This window comes from Bidens hawaiensis, unplaced genomic scaffold (assembly GCF_021521415.1).
Source record: "Bidens hawaiensis isolate Kalapana, Puna unplaced genomic scaffold, B.hawaiensis_p1.1 tig00007902_1, whole genome shotgun sequence".
In the NCBI taxonomy this organism is placed as follows: Eukaryota; Viridiplantae; Streptophyta; class Magnoliopsida; order Asterales; family Asteraceae; genus Bidens; species Bidens hawaiensis.
The window spans coordinates 367857-389695 of record NW_027491550.1 but is presented as its reverse complement, the minus strand read 5'-3'; the positions used below and the strand labels follow the sequence as shown (position 1 = coordinate 389695).

Sequence of the window (21839 nt, the reverse complement as noted above, 5' to 3'; positions counted from 1 at the left end):
ACCAATTAATTTATTTAACACTTTCAAGTAAATATTCAGAAACCCGATTTTCTGAATGTATCGTGTTCTGTATTTGTTTTATAGATCTTATCTTAACAAATATATAATTTGTGTGTGTCTAACTCGTTATTGGGTATGACCCGACTTGGATCAAACACGGCTAGCCGCATTAACCTAATTATGTGTCTCGGGCATATGGTATTCCAACAATTTGTCGCAAGGTCTGTTTGGATTCTTTTGGTGACCATGCGGTGCATTGCAAAGAATTGCCTGGCTTTAAATACAGACATGATCTGGTTAGGGATGTTCTGTTTGATGTTCTTAAACGGGCAGGGATTTCTGCTAAAAAGGAGGCCCCTGTTAACTTTCTCACGGATCCTCTTGAAGGGAGGTCTACTTTACGACCAGCTGATATTCTTGTGTTCGGGTGGGCAGGGGGGAAACACGCCTGTGTGGATCTTACAGGAGTGTCTCCTCTTGTTGGGCTCAGGGACCGTGGGTTTGTTGTGGGTCAGGCTGCGTTGAAGGCTGAATCGGGCAAAGTTGTTAAACACGAGAAAGCTTGTTTAGATAATCAACATGTCTTTCTACCATTTGCCTTTGATACATTTGGTTTTCTGGCTCCAGAGGCTGTGAAATTTTTGAGTAGGGTTCAGCGCGTCGTACACGGAACCTCTTCAGCTTCTAGGTCCCAAAGCTTCGTTTTTAGCAGGATTGGCTTTGCTATTCAAAAGGGGGTTGCGGCGCAGCTTGTTGCCCGTTTACCTGCCACTTTATTGTAATCGTTTTATAGTAAATTATATAAAATAGATTAAAAAATAAATAAAAAAAATAAAGGAAATACTTCAAAATACTATGATGGGCTTGATACCAGGCTCTATGATGTGGTTGTATTTTTTGGGGCTGACAAAACAAGCTCATAGAATTTGTTTTGGGTCAACATTTGAAAATTTAAAAGCCAATGAGATAAGATAAATCAAAAGAATTCTCTAAAAAGGTTAGGATGAGATGACTATTTTTTCTGTTTTGTCGGGTTAGTTCCAGCTTCTTGCCGGGTCTAATCCTTGTGTTTAAGGAGATGGCTAAAGAGGAAAAATAACAAAAAAAAACAAATCTAAGTGCATTTATTTAAGAAAACTATAAATTAGGATAATAATTAAGTTTTCTTAAACATGTTCAATACAATTTAATAATTTATACATCAAGTAATTTTACAAAAATAAAAATTTTAATGAGTCAACAATCAGACAAGACCGTAGTTCAGCTTCCAACCCGTTTAAACTTGTTACCCAATCCCGATACCTATTGTCACTTCTTATGTTAATATATAGGTTCAATTGGTCAACTTAAATCAAACAACAGGTCACTTTAGCTCTCCCCAAATTAGATAACAGGTCTGTTATAAAACTTGACTTAAAATTGATCGACTTAGAAAACCACAACCCGGGTCGAGCCCTTCGCATGCAATACAAGATTTTGGTCAATTTACTATTTTAGCCTCCACTTATCAACAAAACAAGTGCAAGCACTTTACATCTTGTGTATAAAATCTACTCACTTATCAAACTTAAATTCTAACCTGTTACATGCACTTGACTACAAAACCCCTCAAATCTTGCTTGGTAACAAACGGTTAGGTAAAAATATTTTCAAAACTGGCCCGTGTGAAGATACGCTTATGGTATCACCGTACTGAACAGGATGAACAATATTAGAACCATCAATGTAGATCACTCCCTCTTTTGTGTACCAATCAATATCCATTGACTCGATAGGTTTTATTAACCCATGCATTAACCTCAAACGGGCTGGTTCGGGTGATATGGGCTCTCTCACCATGTACTGCAGATCTTTAGATAATATGGGCATTGGAAATCCACCAGCCGACAGCATTGCTGTGGTTGATCCTGTTGCAGTTGAGATTCTCAGACCACTGGATCTGCAGTTGACCAGAGGCGGACTTGTTTGACCATCTTTCCTAATTCTTTACAAAGTCAAAACATATGCATAAGAATATGCAGCTTCCAAAACTAATAGATTTTAGGCTTGTAAACAAGGAAGCACGAACGGAACATGCTCATGTCCGTTTGTTTTAACCAAACAAAGGATCGATTATGAACAAGTAAACGAACAAGGTTTTCTTGCTCGTGTTAGTTTGTTAAGAAAATAAGGGTGTTTGTGTCCGTTTATTAATAGTATAAACAAACCGTTCACGAACATAAATGAAAACAAAGTAAACAAACATAACTAAACAAACATAACCATGCGAACACTAATTAAAAACAAACGTGAAAATCAATCTGTTGGGCCTAAAAAAATTAATAAAACTAGATTTGATTGTAGTGGGTCTAAAAAGTTTAACTGTATATAAACAAACTGAAAACAAATGTAAACTAACAAACATAACTTAATGTAAACGAGGATATAAACAAGCATGAACATAAATGAATAAATGAGACATGTGCTCGTGTTCGTTTGTTTAACTAAATGAACAAAACAATTTGTTCATGTTTGTTCATTTATTAGATAAACAAACTTCCTGCCAAACAGTTCACGAACAGTTTACTGGACATTCGGCTCGTTCACAGACCTAGATGCATGCAAATGAGCCGAGAGTTATTTTTGAATACTTTATATTAAAAAAAATGGGTTGGATACAGTCATTTTATGATATTTCGATATTATTTTCTAACTATGATTAGGCCATTACTTATTTGCTATAATTGAAGAGAAGAAAAGGTGTTTATGGGTCAACTTAACCTGGCTCAGCCCATTTTGACACGTTACCCAACCCACCCATCTTGGCAACACAAAAACGCATACAGAGATCTCTAATACCTGAAAGAGAACCTAGAAGCAGAAGCGGGACACGGGTCTGCAATTAAAATGTCATTACGAACATATGTTGACACCGGCATCGAATTCACATGAATTGACATTCTTGACAGTTCAGAAGCAGTTGTTTGACCCTCCAGGATGTTATTTAGTATCTGCAAGATCCAATAATACTCGTAATACTTTGTGTTTAATCAGTCTAATATAACAATTTACTTCTTAACGGGCCGTTTGCTATTTGTGGGATTTATCGGGTACGATTGCTGTTGTTGTTGTTGTTGTTATTGTTGTAAAGAAGATGGTTGTAGTGAAAGTAATGTTTATTACTTGAAGGTGTGAGAAATACATAAACAACTACATCTATTTATACACAAATAAACCCTAGCTATCAACCCATAAAAGGCCCATGGGCTTTAGCCAACTATATGGGCTAAAACCCTAATTATAACCAAATACAACTAACACTCCTCCTCAAGTTGGAGCATAGATGTTAATCATGCCCAACTTGTTACAAATAAAATCTATCTGAGCTTTCCGGAGCGGTTTAGCTAGAATGTCTGCTAGCTGAAAATTTGTCTTCACATGAACTGGTTGAATGGTAGGAGGATCAGTTTGTGTGCCTACTACTCGATCTCTGATAAGGTGGCAGTCGACCTCAATATGTTTTGTCCTCTCATGAAATACTTGATTCTTGGCTATGTAAATGGCTGACTTACTATCACAGTATAACCTCATCAAGTCATTAGAAACAACCCCGAGCTCTCTGAGAAGACGACGAACCCATGTCATCTCTGATGTTACATCTGCCATGGCTCTATACTCCGATTCGGCACTCGACCGGGAAACCGTGTGTTGCTTCTTACTCTTCCATGATACAAGATTTCCTCCAACAAACACACAATATCCGGTGGTAGATCGTCGAGAAATCGGACAACCTGCCCAATCTGCATCTGAGAACCCTGATATCCGACCATCTCCTTCTTCCGTGAAGGCACCTACACGACAATGACCCTGATTGGAGTATAATATACCCAAGCCAGGTGAGGTCTTAAGATATCTTAAGACAAGAAGGGCAGCATCCCAGTGACCGGTGTATGGTGTAGCCATAAATTGGCTCAGAACACTGACAGTAAAGGAGATATCCGGTCGTGTGACGGTTAAATAATTAAGTTTACCAACCAACCGTCTGTATCGCTCAGGATCTTTCATTGGATCTCCTTCCTTTGGGAGGAGTTTCTTTGTAGGAAGCATTGGGGTATCAACAGGTTTACAACCCAGTAAGCCACATTCGGTTAACATATCAAGAACATACTTTCGTTGGGAGAGAAGTATTCCTTGTGGAGAGCGGGATACTTCTATGCCAAGGAAATACCTCAATCGACCTAAGTCGCTGACCTGAAACTGAGACTGAAGAAACTGCTTGAGTTCGATAATCCCGACCTCGTCATCACCTGTGATTATAATGTCATCCACATAAACAACTACGATAATCCTCTTTCCTTTCTGGTGTCTAAAGAAGACAGAGTGATCGTAGGCACTCCGAGTCATCCCAAACCATGCCCTGGGAGACTGTTTAAGACCATATAAAGAACGACGTAGCCTGCAAACTTTCGAGGCCTCCTCCTCAACAACGAACCCTGGGGGCTGCTCCATATATACCTCCTCCTCAAGAACACCATTAAGAAAGGCGTTCTTGACATCAAGCTGGTGGAGCGGCCAATGATTAATGGCAGCAAGAGCGATACAAATACGGACAGATGGCATTTTAGCAACCGGAGAGAAGGTTTCATCGTAATCAATGCCATATGCCTGAGAATACCCTTTTGCAACCAACCGAGCCTTTAAGCGGTGTAAGGAGCCATCCGGGTGTAGTTTAACCGTAAACACCCAACGACAACCAACAATACGCTTCCCTTTAGAAAGTGTTTCAAGATCCCATGTATGATTGGACTTTAGAGCCCCAATTTCATCTTCCATAGCCTGTCTCCATCCTGGGTGAGCGAGAGCGCTCTTCACATTATTGGGAATCGGGTAGGAATCAAGGGTAGTGGTGTACGCATGAGATTCAGGAGATAGGTGGGTGTAGGCTAGAGGTGCACAAATCGGTTTTTTTAAAAAAACCGGTTCGGTTATTAACCGGACCGGTTTTTTTGGCCCGGAAAAAAACCGGTTCGGTTAATAACCGGACCGGTTAATAACCGGTTTTTGTATGTCAAAACCCTAACCGGTCTAACCGGTTAGGACCGGTTTAGAAACCGGTTAGAACCGGTTTTTTTTTTAAAATAACCGGTTAATAAAAAAAACCGGTTTTTTTTATAACCGGTTCGTTAACCGGTTTTGGCTCTAAAACGTGTAACCGAAATACAAACCGGCGGTTTGCAAACCGGTCAAACCGGTTTTTAAAAAACCGGTTTTCTTAAAAACCGGTTTCCGGTTTAAACCGGCAAACCGGTTCCCGGACCGGTTTTTTTGACCACCTCTAGTGTAGGCAACATAGTCCTGAATTGGGTAACGAGTACATTTCCGGTGTTCCTTGCGAAAGGAAATAGGTATATCGGGAAGTGGGGCACCAGGAGGATCATAAACGGGAGTATCAGAGGTTGTTGGATCGGGTAAGGATGTATTAGTGAGAGGTGTGGATTGCTCAGATGTAGACGGAGTATCGGAGGGTATTTCGGGGTCGTGGCCAGGGTGTGAATCAAGAGTCGCTGATGTTTGACCCCTACCCCGCCTAGCATATGTGAAAAGCAGTGGCGGAGATTCTGTCGGTGGGTCAGAATCAGTAGAGATTGGATCGGTAAAAGGAATTGACACAGGAATGATAGGGATGAAGGGAGATGTGGGTATATCGAGATCGGGAAACGGGTCAGAAACAGGAGTGGAACACTCGGGAAAGGAGACTCGTGAAAAGTGACATCGGCACTGGTAAAGTATCGGTGAAGTGATGGGCTATAGCATCGATACCCTTTTTGAACCCGTGAGTAACCAAGAAAGACAATGAATGGCTCGAGGATCAAGTTTGATGGTTTTTGGACTATGGTCATGAACATAGGCGACGCAACCAAATACTTTAGGTGCGAGAGGAAATGGATCATCGTTGGGAAATAGTACAGAAAACGATGTTTTACCATGAAGAACGGTTGAGGGCATGCGGTTAATCAGATATGTGGCAGCGAGAACGGCATCTCCCCAAAAACGATGAGGAACACGTGATTGGATCATGATTGTGCGAGCAACATCCAATATGTGACGATTTTTGCGTTCGGACACACCATTTTGTTGAGATGTATAAGCACACGATGATTCATGAATAATGCCGTTGGTTTTTAAGTATGAAGAAAAGTCGGTGGAAAAATATTCTTTAGCATTATCAGATCGTAAAGTTTTAATAGTGGTGTTAAATTGGTTTTGAACATAAGCATTAAATTCTTGAAATATGGAAAATACCTCACTACGAGATTTCAATAAATAAACCCAAGTAGTGCGAGAATAGTCATCAATAAAGGTAATAAAATATTCAAAACCCAACGTAGATTTGATAGGGCAAGGACCCCATACATCAGAATGCAACAGTTCAAAACAAGAACTGACTCGATTGGGCACCCTAGGGGGATAGGGACGCCTGGTATGTTTACCAAGTTGACACGACTCACAATGAAAATTAAAAGACGAAAGTTGTAAATCTGGTCGCATTTGCCTCAGAACCGCTGTAGAGAGATGACCTAACCGACAGTGAGCCTCCCTGACAGCGGAATCACAAAGTTTGCTACAGGATGCGAAAACGGGATATACGATAGAGACCTCCTGATTCAAAACCAGTACCAATTACCCGATTTGTTCCTAGTTCATGAAAAACGCAGTGAGTTGGGTAAAAGGTCACAGAACAGTTGTTTTGTTTGGTAATCTGACTCACTGAACAAAGACTGGTAGGAAATTTAGGAACAAATAGGATAGAAGACAGTTTTAGGTTTTCCGAGTTACTGATGGATCCTATGCCGAGAACGGGACATGAAGATCCATCGGCAAGACGTACCAGTGCATGGGAAACATTTTGAAGACTAGAAAAAATACCCCGATTCCCAGTCATGTGATGTGTGGCTCCGGAATCAATCACCCATGATAAGTCAAGGCTAGAAGGTTTACCTGAATGTGCCGAGCTGGTTTGAGAATGAGGCAACTGGGAGGTAAGAAACCGTTGAATAAGATCATGCTCCTCTTTAGTAAATGTATACATGTATGTATTTTCGCCCATAGTGATACACGAAACTGAAAATTGACTGTGAACAGTAACAAGTGCGGGTGGAGGGCGGGAACAGATTCCGGCGTAAACAGTTACTCGTCGTGAACAGTTAATCCCGGCAGCGAACAGTAATTCCGGCAGCGAACAGTAACTTTCCAGCAGCGAACAGTAATTCCGGCAGCGAACAGTAACTTTCCGGCAGCGAACAGAAATTCCGGCAGTGAACAGTGACTTCTGGCGTGAACAGTAATTCCCGGCGTGAACAGTACCGGTGAACAGTGATTTCACGTGGACAGTGCTCGTCAGTGAACAGTAGTTTCACGGTCGAAAAGAAAAAAAAAAGATTTCGTGACAGGACAGAACAACAAGGCAGGAGCTTGTTTCAGATCTGAAGGCTGCTGGTGACGGCTGGTCAGACTCAGGTTCGGGTCAGATAGCGGCTAGGGTTTGGATCGAGAGCCGTAGCTCTGATACCATGTAAAGAAGATGGTTGTAGTGAAAGTAATGTTTATTACTTAAAGGTGTGAGAAATACATAAAAACTACATCTATTTATACACAAATAAACCCTAGCTATCAACCCATAAAAGGCCCATGGGCTTTAGCCAACTATATGGGCTAAAACCCTAATTATAACTAAATACAACTAACAATTGTTATACTTATTAAAGGGCTGATTCAGATTAGGGTTTATCTTCAATGGGTCAAAACAAGAAAGTGGTCCGAAGTGTATCTATAATGCATAAAGCTCATACACCATTTTATTAGGCTTTTAAACAAACCAAACAAACATGAACAGAGCATGTACGTGTTCGTTCGTTTAACTTCCCGCCCAACGGTTCACTAAATGTTTGGTTCGTTTACAGGCCTACATTTGATCAAAAACAGAAAAATACTGAAATAATATATAACTTTTGTAATCATATTTACCTGTTCAAAGTTTTTAACAGTTGCTGCACAAAGATAACCGGTGCTTCTAGTAGCATCAAACTCATTACTCGCCTCTTGCACCTAAAAAAATCACACAGGCCACAAATTTCACAACATAATCAACAGAACAAGACTATATGAAAGCATAAATCAAGAGTATCAACATAAACTATTGAATAGAAATCCTAATGATTCAAGAACAAGTTAACAACCTCTTGTGGTTGAGTGGGGTCAGAATTTACTCCCAGTAATGGTATTGAATCATCCAAAAAATGACTCGCACGCAAAAGAGTCCCGTCACCGCCAACAGTAACAACAAGATCCACATTTTGAACAGGTCGAGACAGATTATTATAAAAAGTAGCATTCCAGTCGATGGACTTTCTTTGTAAAATACTTGTACAAAATTCAATGGCATCTTTATGAACTTTGCGCCTGTTATCCAGATATTGTAATACCTACAGTGTTAAAAAAAAAAAGAAAAAAAGTTTGTATTTTAGGAAAAGGTAAATTCCACAAAACCCAACATATTTTCTGTTTTTTTCTCGTAAAAGTCCTTCAACAATCCTTTGAACATAAACAAACCAACATACTTTCTGTGTTTTTCCCATAAAAGTCCTTAACATTATTTTGCACATAAAAAATCAACAAACTTTCTGTTTTTATCATAAAGTTCCTTGGCTTGTTAATTTAGAAAAAAGAAAAAAGAAAAGAAACTGTTAATGATGATTGGATAAAATAATGAAAACACTATTCTACAAATTACATTGCAATAAAGATAAAAATCATGTGTTTATAACTTTCTAAGGAACCAAGTCTGGGCCAAGCTCAAGCTTGAAAATACGACTCATGAGCCGAGCTCGAGCTTTAGAAAAATAACTTGAAACTAGATGAGCTCAATCTCTCGCAAGTCAATACGAGCTGAGCTCAAGCCTAGTCAAGTTGAGGTTCGGCACGTCTACAAATGTTTTTACAGAAAGTACGCTGGTTTTTATGGTATTTTACCTTTAGAAAATTTATGGAAAGATTGCATTTTATGAAAAGACAAAAGCAGAGAAAACAGTTAACAAAATGCACCCTTCAATCCAAAATCCAGTGGTTTTGACATAGTAAAAGATTTCAAGTAATACCAGCTGAATATTTAAAATATAACCCTAAAGTCCAATATATACTTCAATCATGTAATACACGGGCTTCTAACCTAGTAAACGAACAAAACGATCAAGACAACAAAACAAAACTGGCTGATTTTCACATGGGCATTTCATCAAACACCTTACCTGCATTACACCCTGATGAATCATATTACCAAAAACACAAGGTGGGCAATACTGAAACGTGGGTTAAGATTGTGAGGTTAAACATTCTTGCAGTGAAGATCAAAGAATGAAGAAAAACAATGGTGGGTACCTTAGGGTTTGATTGGTGAAACGAGTAGGTGTCCAAGGGCTTTAGAAGCAGCAATAGACGCCTTCTTGCCATGGCTAATTGGCGGGAACAAACGACCAACGGCAATGAGTGAGTGTATTGTATGTAGGCAAGATCCAACTGTTGATATACGTATGACGTATCAAACGGTGGTTGGGTTTATTAGCCCAATTTCACCTTTATGTTAGTTAATAATAAACATAACCCAAAAGACAAAAGGAAATGTATAAATTAATCAACCCATTGTATTGGACGTTTCGCGATTCGTTTTGAGCATATCATAACTTTAATTTTTTAGATTATACGAGACAATTTTTGTGTAATCAAATATTGTAAGTAAACTTTTTAGTTTTACAACTTTTGAATGTGTATTCATATTCGTTTATCTAGTTTTTTTGTTTTTACACTCATTGAAAGTCAGGTGGTATGAATTTTAACATTAACACAACTTTTCTATATATCCGCATTGAATTGTTCACAAATGTCACAAATGGGTGTGAAGAGGTAGGTCCCAGCAGAGCCCAGTTGGACCCGCAAGACTCACCTTGAAAAGGGACGTCTGCGCAAAGACCAACTGGTTCCGCAGGACCCACCATGCTCAGAGAGATGACCTTACGCACAGTACGCCAGCTATTCCCGCAGGAAAAGCCTCCCAATGGTGAAGTACCCCGCCTGTTCCCGCAGCTGCGGATACAAGCCATCAGGGAAGGCTACCCGCACTAATAGTAAGGCTACACGCACAAGGCACTAACTCTCAATAATTCAGTAATGTCACCTGAAGAAGGAATGAGCAAGGCGGGAATACTCCCGCCCAAATGAGCCAGTCCGTACGCTTCTGGAAGATCTTTTGTACTATACCTGCCAAGGTATGGACAAAATAGACAAGATCTGACCAAAGCAGCCCATGAACCAATCACAGGGTGACAGCTCACCGACAATAGTACCAGGAGGAGCATGCTCCAGTACAAAATGTCACTATCAGCTGCTGCCTACCCACCAACCCTCATCGTGGCACGTACATAGCCTGTAGTTGGTGGAAAAGGAATAGTACACAGCCGGCCATGTCACTATCAGCCGCTGCCTACCCACCAACCACCAGCATGGCACGTACGTAGCCCACAGTTGGTGGAAAAGGAATATTATACAGCCGGCTGTACCTGCTTGGAAACCTACCTTCGGCTATAAATACTCCAACACCTTGGAACGGTATCATTATCTTACATGATCTTATATCATCATATATCACATATCTTATCTTCTCTAGTTATTCCTCTTAATATACACTTATATTCAGAGCAATCTAGTCTGATTCTCACGCCGGAGGGTGGTCACAAGGAGGTACCCCCCCTTCTCAGTTACGAGCTCACGGTGTCTGTTTTGCAGGTCATCAGAAGAATAACCATCTTTGCCGGACCTAACCCTCGTGGGAAACATCTACTTAACCCTAAGATTATACGTAATCTGCCGGGGTAACCTAGTGTTTCTTCATTGGCGCCATCCGTGCATAAAAGCTAGAACTAATTCTTTTTCAGTTTTTTCAAAACCTCTGGAAAGATGGTTAAGGTTACTCCGATGCCAAGGCCAACGAGTGACCAAGAAACTCCGGCAACCACAACCCCAGCTACTGGGGGGAACACCGGCGAGTACACAATTTTTATGAAACACTACCCCGGTTACCCAAGCTGGGGCAAGTGCAGTAAACAATCCTTCACTGGGATTCACCGATACCCAGTTGGAAAGACAACAGACGAGGCTCCCCCGCCAAGCACTTGATGAAGTTAAAGCGTGGGCGGAAGCACGTCAGAAGGAATTCCAAGCTGAGTTGGATGAACGCTTACGTTCACTCCAACAGGCTGACAAATTCGGAAGCACTCGACAACAGCTCAACATGACTAATGAGTGCGAGTATGATGAAGATTGGGAAGAATCTGACAGTGACGCAAACCCGCGCCATAAGGCGAAAGGGAAGCGTAAACAAGCAGATTTCCACAGAAGAAATTTTGGAGAAACCTTTAAACCAAAAAACGCGGGTGGAAACCCACGTGACTTCTCTAAAACCTTCAGACCAACTGTTGCAAATGCGGGGACGTCCAAATTTGCAAGGGACATTGCGGAAGCAATTGCCCCGAAAAGTGCCAAACAAATGTCCAACATATGCACATATGATGGTATATCTGACCCAGACGATCATTTGAACAGATTCATAGCGGGGGCAACCGTCAGCAATTGGACGGAACCCACGTGGTGTTACATGTTCCAAATGACGCTTGTTGGGGCAGCCCGAGCGTGGTTTGACCGTCTACCGGTCCACCACATCTACGATTGGGCAGACTTCCAGCAGAAGTTCAGCCAACACTTCAGTCAACAAAGAAAGTATACCGAAGAGCAATGGACGATCCTCAACTGCATCCGAGAGGAAGATGAGTCTTTACTAAACTTCATCACGTGCTTCAATTCAAAGAAGCTAAGTCTGGGCACTATTAGCGAAGATCTTGTTCGCGCTGCTTTCATCTAGGGCGCGGAAGACAAAAAGCTCATCCGCACCTTAACGGGTAAAGATGGCATGCCATCCACGTGGGATGCCATCATGAAAGCAGCTAAACGCTTCGCGGAAACGGAAAAGCAACTGGGTAGAGATATTCCCCAGAGCACAAACCTCTACACTCAAAAAACAAGAGAAAACAACGTCCTTACCGCCCGACAAAACAAAAAAAGGAAGCTTGGTATTTGGCAGTCAAGGGTAAACTTTGACACCTCATCCGACTCGCACCCTCGGTTAGGCGGAAGGGATAACATGCAGTCGTCGAACCGGAACTCCAGATGGACGTCACTCACCAAAAGCGTCACCGAAATATTTGCCACCGAGAGGCTCCCATGGCCAAAGGCTCCAATAATCCGACAGCGTCACAACGCTGATCAGAGCAAATCCTGTGACTTCCACAGGACAAAAGGCCACACCACGGAGGAATGCGTATCCTTGAAGGTTGTTGTCGAAGCATTCGTCAGAAATGGGAAACTCACTCACCTCGTGGCGTAATGGACGCTAAGCAAGCTAATGCGTGTAGAACCCCAGTTGGGGAAAACACGGATGAAACTGCAGCTTCAATGTTGGAGACTACATACTGCGTAAACAACGAGATTCCGAACCAGGTGCATATCGGCTCGAAAGGCTCGATGACACCCCCATCCCAAGAACATGGAAGGGAGCTCAATTACACAGGCTGCATGTAGATCAATTCCAAACTTGTAAAGAAAAGGCCTAGAGTCACTTCTAATGGAAATGATTCTCCAAATCACATTGACGCTGATGGTCTTACATTTATACTTATGAACTTTCCAGACGGATATGCCGGTATTCACCGCATAAATATGGAAAGAAGTAAGTCGTTGCATGTGGAAGGCAAAACCCGCATAAACACAAAAAACGGTAAAAATTTCTAAGGAAAAGATGAGGAAAACCTTCACGCAGGTCAGTTATAGGTGAAGTTTGGTCATCCCACTAAATGAAAGTGACGGTCCTACCCGCACAATCATGATAGAGGAAACTGAACATTAACCTATTGACAACCGCGCGTCGAAAGGTTAACTTATTCAAAACACTTAGAAAATTTCTAAAAAGATGAGGAAAACCTTCACGCAGGTCAGTTATAGGTGAAGTTTGGTCATCCCACTAAATGAAAGTGACGGTCCTACCCGCACAATCATGATAGAGGAAACTGAACACTAACCTATTGACAACCACGCGTCGAAAGGTTAACTTATTCAAAACACTTGGAAAATTGCTAAGTTAAACTAAAGTATGCATGAGCGAATCATATATTGTTTATGAGGCAAAACAAGTGCCAAATTAAACTATAATATGCATGAGCAAGTCATATAACGTTTATAAAGCAAGTCATTAAGTGAAAGTGACGGTCCTACCCGCACAAACATTTATATTTCATAAAAAATTCAAACGTTACAAGAATGGCCAGGTATCTACCCGCCTACAGTAATGTAAATCTATCCTAACGGTGGGAAGGGATCTCAAGGTTCAAACTTCTGGACCACTCCCCCCAAACCCACTTGAACCCGCAACATCAGTTGGCTGTGGCGGTTCAAGGAAAGCCTTGAGAATAGTTAGCCCATCATCAGCAGCAACAATTTCATTCACCTTCTCCACCACCGGATGCGGGAAGGCAGCATACTGGTTCACTGCTTGGTCGTAAGCAGCTTCAGTGTCCACGTCATAAAGAGGGAAGTTGGAAGGCGGGATGCCCTTCTCAACAAACCCCAGACCAAGCAGGAAACCAGCCTTTTACCCATCCTCATGGGAAGCGTTGAGGGCTGCGCTCATGGCATCGTCATAAGATGTGTTCGTGAAGATCCGATGCACAACCTACAAAAAAAATATATATGTATCAAAAACTTTTCTAAGTATAAAGAAAAGCGTAAAGATATTATGAAGCTACGCATACCTGCGACAACGCTTCTCGTAGAAGCCATTCCTTGGTGACCAGAGCTTCCTGGAGGGCAGCTTGAGCTTGGTCACGGGCGTGTTCGGCTTCATTTTGGTTAAGGTTGGCAAGCAACACTTCCTTAGCAGCAGCCTCTTCAACGCCCTTCAGCTTACGCTCAGTGTGGTCAAGCATACCCCTCTGATCCAAGATCTCTTGGAGCTTCTTGGCGTCTTCCATGGCCAAGGCATCATGAGCCTGCTGGAGCCTCTCTAGTTTGGCTTTAAGCTCCTCATTCTCGGCGCGCAGAGGCTCAGCAATGGCTTCAGCTTTGGTGGCCCTCTCGGTCGCGTTCCGCGCAGTTTCCTTAGCCAACCTAAGCTATTCGTTAACAGCTTGGGTAGCCTTGGAACGGGCCTCGAGCCGGGCCTGAACTTCAACCTCAAGGGCCTTGAAGGCCTTTTCCTTCTCCACAGCAATGGCGGCAAGTCTCCTGTTCTCCTCCCGGATAGCCCGCGCCTGAGCCACTTCCTGGCTACGCGCCGCCTTTAACTTGTCATTTTCACGACAAAGCAACTCGACGCGCGGCTGCATCCGGGCAAGGAGAATCCGAAGCTCATTCGTCAGCCTACCCTCCTGGTAGCTAGACATGGCTTCCCCCAACGCACCGCTTGGGGCTGCGTGACGCGCCCACTCGACGCAGTCCACAGCCGTTAGAAGGGTTGTTCCCCGGCGGATGTTCCACCGTGGAACATACACCTCATTAGAATCCGAAACTGTAAAAACAAAAAACAGTTAGGAAAAAATGATATATAAAAAAAATAATAAAAATAATAGGCCAAAATAACCCTACGCACCTGTAGGGTCGACAACAGGCCGGTAGCCGCCAAACCCATCACCCGAACCTAAGGGATATCTATCCAAGAGGTCAGGCAGATGGGAAGGAGGCAGAGATTGGCTAGAAGCCCCAACCCTGAACATACCTGATGAACCCGCCGGGGACGAGGTAGTCGCCGGTGCCGGAGGCACGGTTGAAGCCGCCGCGGAAGAGACCATCGGAGGTGAACTCACTGGAGGTGAACTCACAACCGTGGCCGCCGCTGCGGAGGAGCCCGCAGAAAAAATCACCGCTGGCTCAGTGAAGGATGCAGTGAAGATGGCACTGACAGCCGGCGGAGATGACGTCACAATTGGAACAGTTGCCTCAACGGGATGAGCAACTGAACCAACACTGCAAACAGGCGCAGCTGCCTGGGTCATCGCCTCGGGCAGGTTGATCAAACCTAACGTCGTGGGTCCAGAACTGCTCCTTCCCGCACCACTTTGGAATGCGGTTGCATCCACGCCTGCATGAAGATAACAAAATATTAAAAACAATGGCGGAAAGAATTGCGGGTAAGATAAATAAAAAGTATACTTACGGGTTTTCTTAAGCTTGAAGGTTCTGATGGGCGGGGACGAACCCGATGGAACTGGCCTCTTCATGCCAGTCACCGTTGTAACGCTTGGCTGCTCGGAGGTGACAGCTGTCCCAACCCCCGTGACAATGGTCTCACCAGGGTTCCCCGCCGCCTCCTCACTTTCGGTCTCCGAGTCGGACCGATTTCCCTGATCGGCGGTGGATGCGACCTTCGCCTTGCCCTTCACGCCGGCAGCTTTCTTCTTCCTCACGAAGAAAGGCCCATCTGCGGATCCCTCATCAGAAGATGATAAAATTAGGGAAACTCCAGCAGAGGTTTGAGCATGAAGAGGGCGAGGGTTAAAGAATCCCTTACCTGGCCGCGTGGCGCTCAAAATCTCGTGGCCCGGCGGGTAGACCTCCACAAACCGATCCGCCGTTTACTCCAGGATGGGCAACTCGTTCTCATCAAGAGCATGAGTACCCAGCCGAGCGGGACCACCGCTCTCATGCGGTTGCAGAAGCGATTGCAAGTTGTTTCCATCTGAAAATAAAAGAGAAACAGTTAGAAGAAAAACCCTAAATCAGCAAAGAAGACGGAGCATACCGTAAGGAGTAGAATTCAAACCGTATTCGAGGATGATAGGTACTTGCGGCATCCCAGAACCGGCATCCTTCCATACCCGGCTCATCCCGAGCATCACCATCCCAGACTCCGCAAAGCGGTAAACCGGAGTCTGGATCCGGGAGATCTTGGTAAACCATTCAGTCTCCTGGTAGTTGGAGGCGTGAAGGTTGGGGAGTGCTCTCCCGTTCTTGAACGTCATCGCTATGGGGACGACACGAGCGGAGATATAGAAAAACTCCCGCTTCCAAGATCTAAGACTGCGCTCGGTAGCGCAGATCTTCAAACCCTTGATCCGAGTGACCAAGGTATACCAGCCCTGGATGCACCTCCAGGAATAGAAGGTCATCAGGCAGTCGACGTGGGGCTCAACGCCCAGAATGTGGCACACCCATTCAAAGTGGCGAACCTTTGCGATCGCCATCGGGTGCACCTCTGTCAAATGTACACCGTGTTTCTCCAGAACACGGTATACGAACTTCGTTAATGGGAATCTGAGATTCCCATATATGAAGGATGAGGCATACACCCCTATCTTCCCCTTGGGGGCATCATACACAGTCTGGTAAGGCTCAGGAAACTCAGGCTCGAAAGGCTCGAGCATGAACTTCTTGACGATGTACTGATAAAGGTCGACGGAAAGAGCACACTGGCACTCGCCAGCAGTACTCTTATCGTCCTTGTCAGACGCGGACATCGGGTTCTCAGGGTATACGTCGGACTCTTCGGCAGTAACCTCAGGATCATGAGTAGAAGATATGTTGAGGATGGAAAGAAGAACGATTTCAGGAGAATGCTCGACAAAAGTTAGAGTATTCGCCAGAAATCGCTTAGAAGAAGAAATGAAAGTGTGAGTTGAGATGCATCATATTCCCCCTTTATATACCCATCGCAATGAATGCGATGAATTTAATGCGGGGGAGAGGGAAAAGGGCAGGCGCAATGAGACGATGACACGTGGAAAGCAAGCTGGCAACAGCTGTCGACAGGACGCGTGCCGTAAAATTCGCGCCCACGCGCCTGAAAAAGCGTCTGGAATGACCATATACTGTCACGTCGCCATAACTTCCTGCACGACCTGAAACTGTCAGAAGAAACCGTCGGACGACGCTAACGTCCCTTCAACAGTTTGGACTGTTCTTATCCTTTCACCAACTCTTCGAATTTCAAAAAGATTCAAAAAGATGCAAAGATTCAAAAATAAGAGGGAACATACCCCCTTACCTTGGTAACCAAGAAACCGTAAGACAAGTGCGGGTACAGTGTCAAGGCGAAACCCTTCACATACTTAGCACCTGCAGGGAATTGAAGCCAAGAATACCTTGGTAACCAAGAAACCGTAAGACAAGTGCGGGTACAGTGTCAAGGCGAAACCCTTCACATACTTAGCACCTGCAGGGAATTGAAGCCAAGAATACCTTGGTAACCAAGAAACCGTAAGACAAGTGCGGGTACAGTGTCAAGGCGAAACCCTTCACATACTTAGCACCTGCAGGGAATTGAAGCCAAGAATACCTTGGTAACCAAGAAACCGTAAGACAAGTGCGGGTACAGTGTCAAGGCGAAACCCTTCACATACTTAGCACCTGCAGGGAATTGAAGCCAAGAATACCTTGGAAGTCAAGAAACTATAAGACGAGTGCGGGTACAGTGTCAAGGCGAAACCCTTCACATACTTAGCACTTGCAGGGAATTAAAACCAAGAAGGATCTTCTGGGCCATGCTTGTGGAAAGGGAAATAACATCCCCGCATAGCGGGAACGTTGAGAACTAGATTGTTTGAAGCTCCAAGATGGAATTGGTTGTTTAACATAATTGATCACTATGTCTAAAACTACCAAAACCTCGTGGACAATCTACACAAGTGAAACTCAACGCTCCTGACTTGCGAGGAGGTTACACACCTACCCGCATCATACCCAAAGATCAAGCAGAAAAGTCGGGAATTTCTGCAAGTGACATTAGGAAAACCGCGGGAAGAATCCCCACGGAAAACCTTAAAACTAAAAACCCTTTTCAAAACCCCTTGCTTAAGTCCAAAAGTTCACCTCACTTATTAACAATTCATGAGAAGAACATTAGACTGGGGGGACTTGAAGAGGTAGGTCCCAGCAGAGCCCAGTTGGACTCGCAAGACTCACCTTGAAAAGGGACGTCTGCGCAAAGACCAACTGGTTCCGCAGGACCCACCATGCTCAGAGAGATGAAGACCTTACGCGTAGTACGCCAGCTATTCCCGCAGGAAAAGCCTCCCAATGGTGAAGTACCCCGCCTGTTCCCGCAGCTGCGGATACAAGCCATCAGGGAAGGCTACCCGCACTAATAGTAAGGCTACACGCACAAGGCACTAACTCTCAATAATTCAGTAATGTCATCTGAAGAAGGAATGAGCAAGGCGGGAATACTCCCGCCCAAATGAGCCAGTCCGTACGCTTCTGGAAGATCTTTTGTACTATACCTGCCAAGGTATGGACAAAATAGACAAGATCTGACCAAAGCAGCCCATGAACCAATCACAGGGTGACAGCTCACCGACAATAGTACCAGGAGGAGCATGCTCCAGTACAAAATGTCACTATCAGCCGTTGCCTACCCACCAACCCTCATCGTGGCACGAACATAGCCTGTAGTTGGTGGAAAAGGAATAGTACACAGCCGGCCATGTCACTATCAGCCGCTGCCTACCCACCAACCACCAGCATGGCACGTACGTAGCCCACAGTTGGTGGAAAAGGAATATTATACAGCCGGTTGTACCTGCTTGAAAACCTACCTTCGGCTATAAATACTCCAACACCTTGGAACGGTATCATTATCTTACATGATCTTATATCATCATATATCACATATCTTATCTTCTCTAGCTATTCCTCTTAATATACACTTATATTCAGAGCAATCTAGTCTGATTCTCACGCCGGAGGGTGGTCACAAGGAGGTACCCCCTTCTCAGTGACGAGCTCACGGTGTCTGTTTTGCAGGTCATCAGAAGAATAACCATCTTTGCCGGACCTAACCCTCGTGGGAAACATCTACTTAACCCTAAGATTATCCGTAATCTGCCGGGGTAACCTAGTGTTTCTTCAGGGTGCTTATTCAGGAAGTCGGTGCGCACGTTGTCTAACAAGTTGGTGTGGGTCCAAGACTAGATACCAACCCGACCCTGTTAAAACTTCTTTTAGTTAGATAATAAAAAATATTTAGTGTAATATAATAAAAAACTAAAATTAAAACTTAAAATTTAAAATATTTCAAAAGATTATAGTTAGTTATAATAAATTTAAATAGGTCACGGTTTTAAAATTACGATTTAAAATTTAATCGTAACCTTTATCGTGATTTCCAAACTTGTTTTATAAATATATTTTGATGAACAAAACTGAGCAGCCATGCGCAGGTGAGTTAGGCATTATTTTATATATGTGATAAATAAATTTAACCAATTTTATCGAATTAAAACATCTTGTTAAAACAGAAAATTATGCAAACTACGTGATGTTCTCTGATATTAGTACAAAATGCGATAACGCTGGAGTTGAGTTGTTAGCCTTATACTTGACCCTGACTATCATATTCATAAACAAAGCAAATTCAACTTCAGGCTTTTCATTTTTAATTTTGGTCGATGGGATAACATGTTTTATGATACAATGGGAGATAGAAATTGGGTTAGTATGGGAAGGTGAAACTTTCATGTATTAACTGAAGTTATTTTCTTTAAAACGGTAAATCACACAATTGCAAAAGTTAATGGTAATAAAAATTTCAATCTTTTTTTGTTTGATGTAAATAAATAAAACATGTTTCATTTAGAAAGTAAATGTGTATTAGGAGTAATTAATAAATTATTTTGTTTCATCATGTGCATTGAAAAAGGTTCTCAGATTTTTTAAATTAGTCGCTCAACAAGGCTATGGAGTGGGCTAGCCCAGAAACCCAGAAACTCTGACCGTTACACCACACATACATGGGCTTAAATTTTCAGGGCCCAAAATCAATTTGTTTCTCTTTGTTTTGTTTCATGTATGGACTATAGATTCCTCTATAAAATATTAACCCAGTTTTGAAATTGCTTCAATTAAATCACTCATAAAATATTTTGTTTTAATCAGATAATTAAAGTTTTCTTTTTGTTTTAATCCTAGATATTTTACCTAGAGAGCAGGTTATGTAAGTTTTTTATTTATTTTTAAATAGTTTTACATTGCAATTTTTTTAAAAAAATTGAACAAATTAGTAAAATCTGAGAAACCAAAAATTTAATTGTGAAAAATTTTTTTAAAAAAAACAAAAAATTTGAAAAATTGCAAAAAAAAAACATATATATTTTATTTTTTTTTGCAATTTTCTATTTTTTTTCAATTTTTCGCAATTTAAAATTTATTTTTCTCAATTTTCACTAGTTTTTATTTTAAATATTTTGCAATATGAAACTGTTTGGAAATCAAAAAAACCTACATAACCTGCTATCCAGATAAAATATCTAGGATTAAAACACAAAGGAAACTTTAGTGATCTGATTGGAACAAGATATTTTATGAGTGACCTAATTGATACAATTTCAAAACTTGGTTAATATTCCATAGAGTAATTCCTTTCATGTATAACATTCTAACACACACAGGCAGTGTTGCAAAAATCCTGATTAAGCGCCAATTAATCGCTAGTTCCCACTTCACTGGTTAAATTTTGGGCTAATCCACCCATTAACCGGTCAATGGTCAAATCCGGCCAAAAACGATGGTTCCAGTGAGATTCTGTTGATGCATAAATGTCAGTAGTTCATAGTCTAGTGTCTGTAATCGAGTCTGTAATGTTATTTATGTTTTTGTTTAAGCGAAGTTGTTAACAAGTTCGCCTAGGCGAACTTGTTGAACAAGCGAAGTTATGGACAACTTCGCCTGAACATATCAGGCGAAGTTGTCGTGTATTTATATATAGGTTACGGATTGTTTTGTGTTGGTGAATCGAGTTGATAGTTGTTAGCAGTTTTGGTTAACGAGTTTGTTCGGTAACGTGAGTCTGTAATAGTGATATCGTATCACGTGTTCGGTTATCAATATAACGTGTTCGTTTATCGTATCGTGTTTGTTTGATTTGCTTTCTACACTCGTAACGATCTACGCAGGGATTCCGCACCTGAGTAGACCGCGATATCTCGTGTGATCCGTCCAGGGACCCTACAATTGGTATCAGAGCATTTGCTCGATTGTGTGGTTCGGGATATTCACGCGGGTGTAGAAATCGTCCCGTTTCGACTATTCGCGGGACGTGTTTTTCTGTGTTTTTGATCATTCTTTCCTCCTACCATCGTGTTCAAGCCTTTACACCGTCAAAAACCTCGTTAAAATCCGATTTACAGATCTGCAAATCTTCCGTGTTCATCAAGCGAAGTTGCCGTCACTGTGCGTAGGGTTTCGGCGAAGATATAAGGTTAAGCGAAGTTATCCACAACTTCGCCTACCTTCTCAAGTTCGCCTAACTCAAGCGAAGTTCTCTACAACTTCGCCTACCTCTTAAGTTCGCTTACCTCAAGCGAAGTTAAGAATCAGCGAAGTTAATCAGCAGTGTTATCAGCGAAGTTCTTCAGCGAAGTTCTCTACAACTTCGCCTACTTCAAGCGAAGTTATCCGTAACTTCGCTTACAGTACTTTAAAAAAAAATTTAACTTTTCAGGTTTCTTACTTTTCGGGAAAGATGTCGTCGATCAACATCTCTGAGTTAGTGAAGATGGAAGTTGAAGCAGGGTCAGCTACTAAGGCCCCAAGATTGCTGAAGGGAACCGATTTCGTTGCATGGAAGGATCGGTTCATACAGTACGTCAAATACCAGGATGCGAAGATGTGGGTATGCATCCAGGATGGTTATATTCCACCAATTATGGAGTATGAAGGTCGTGACCAAATCAAGAAGTATAGTAAAATGGAAGAAGAAGAGAAAAAGATGT

At 42.5% G+C, this 21839-nt stretch overlaps 1 protein-coding gene across 1 annotated transcript; it reads right to left on the bottom strand.

Moving 5' to 3' along the window:
• Window positions 1-1484: 1484 nt before the first annotated feature.
• On the bottom strand, window positions 1485-9595 carry LOC143636384 (NADH kinase-like). The gene is made up of 5 exons (XM_077103989.1): window positions 9415-9595; window positions 8217-8462; window positions 8005-8085; window positions 2839-2990; window positions 1485-1984 (listed from the first exon to the last, which is right to left on the bottom strand). The coding sequence occupies exons 1-5, from the start codon at window positions 9484-9486 to the stop codon at window positions 1609-1611; spliced, it is 927 nt and encodes a 308-aa protein (XP_076960104.1). The 5' UTR covers window positions 9487-9595; the 3' UTR covers window positions 1485-1608.
• Window positions 9596-21839: the final 12244 nt, after the last annotated feature.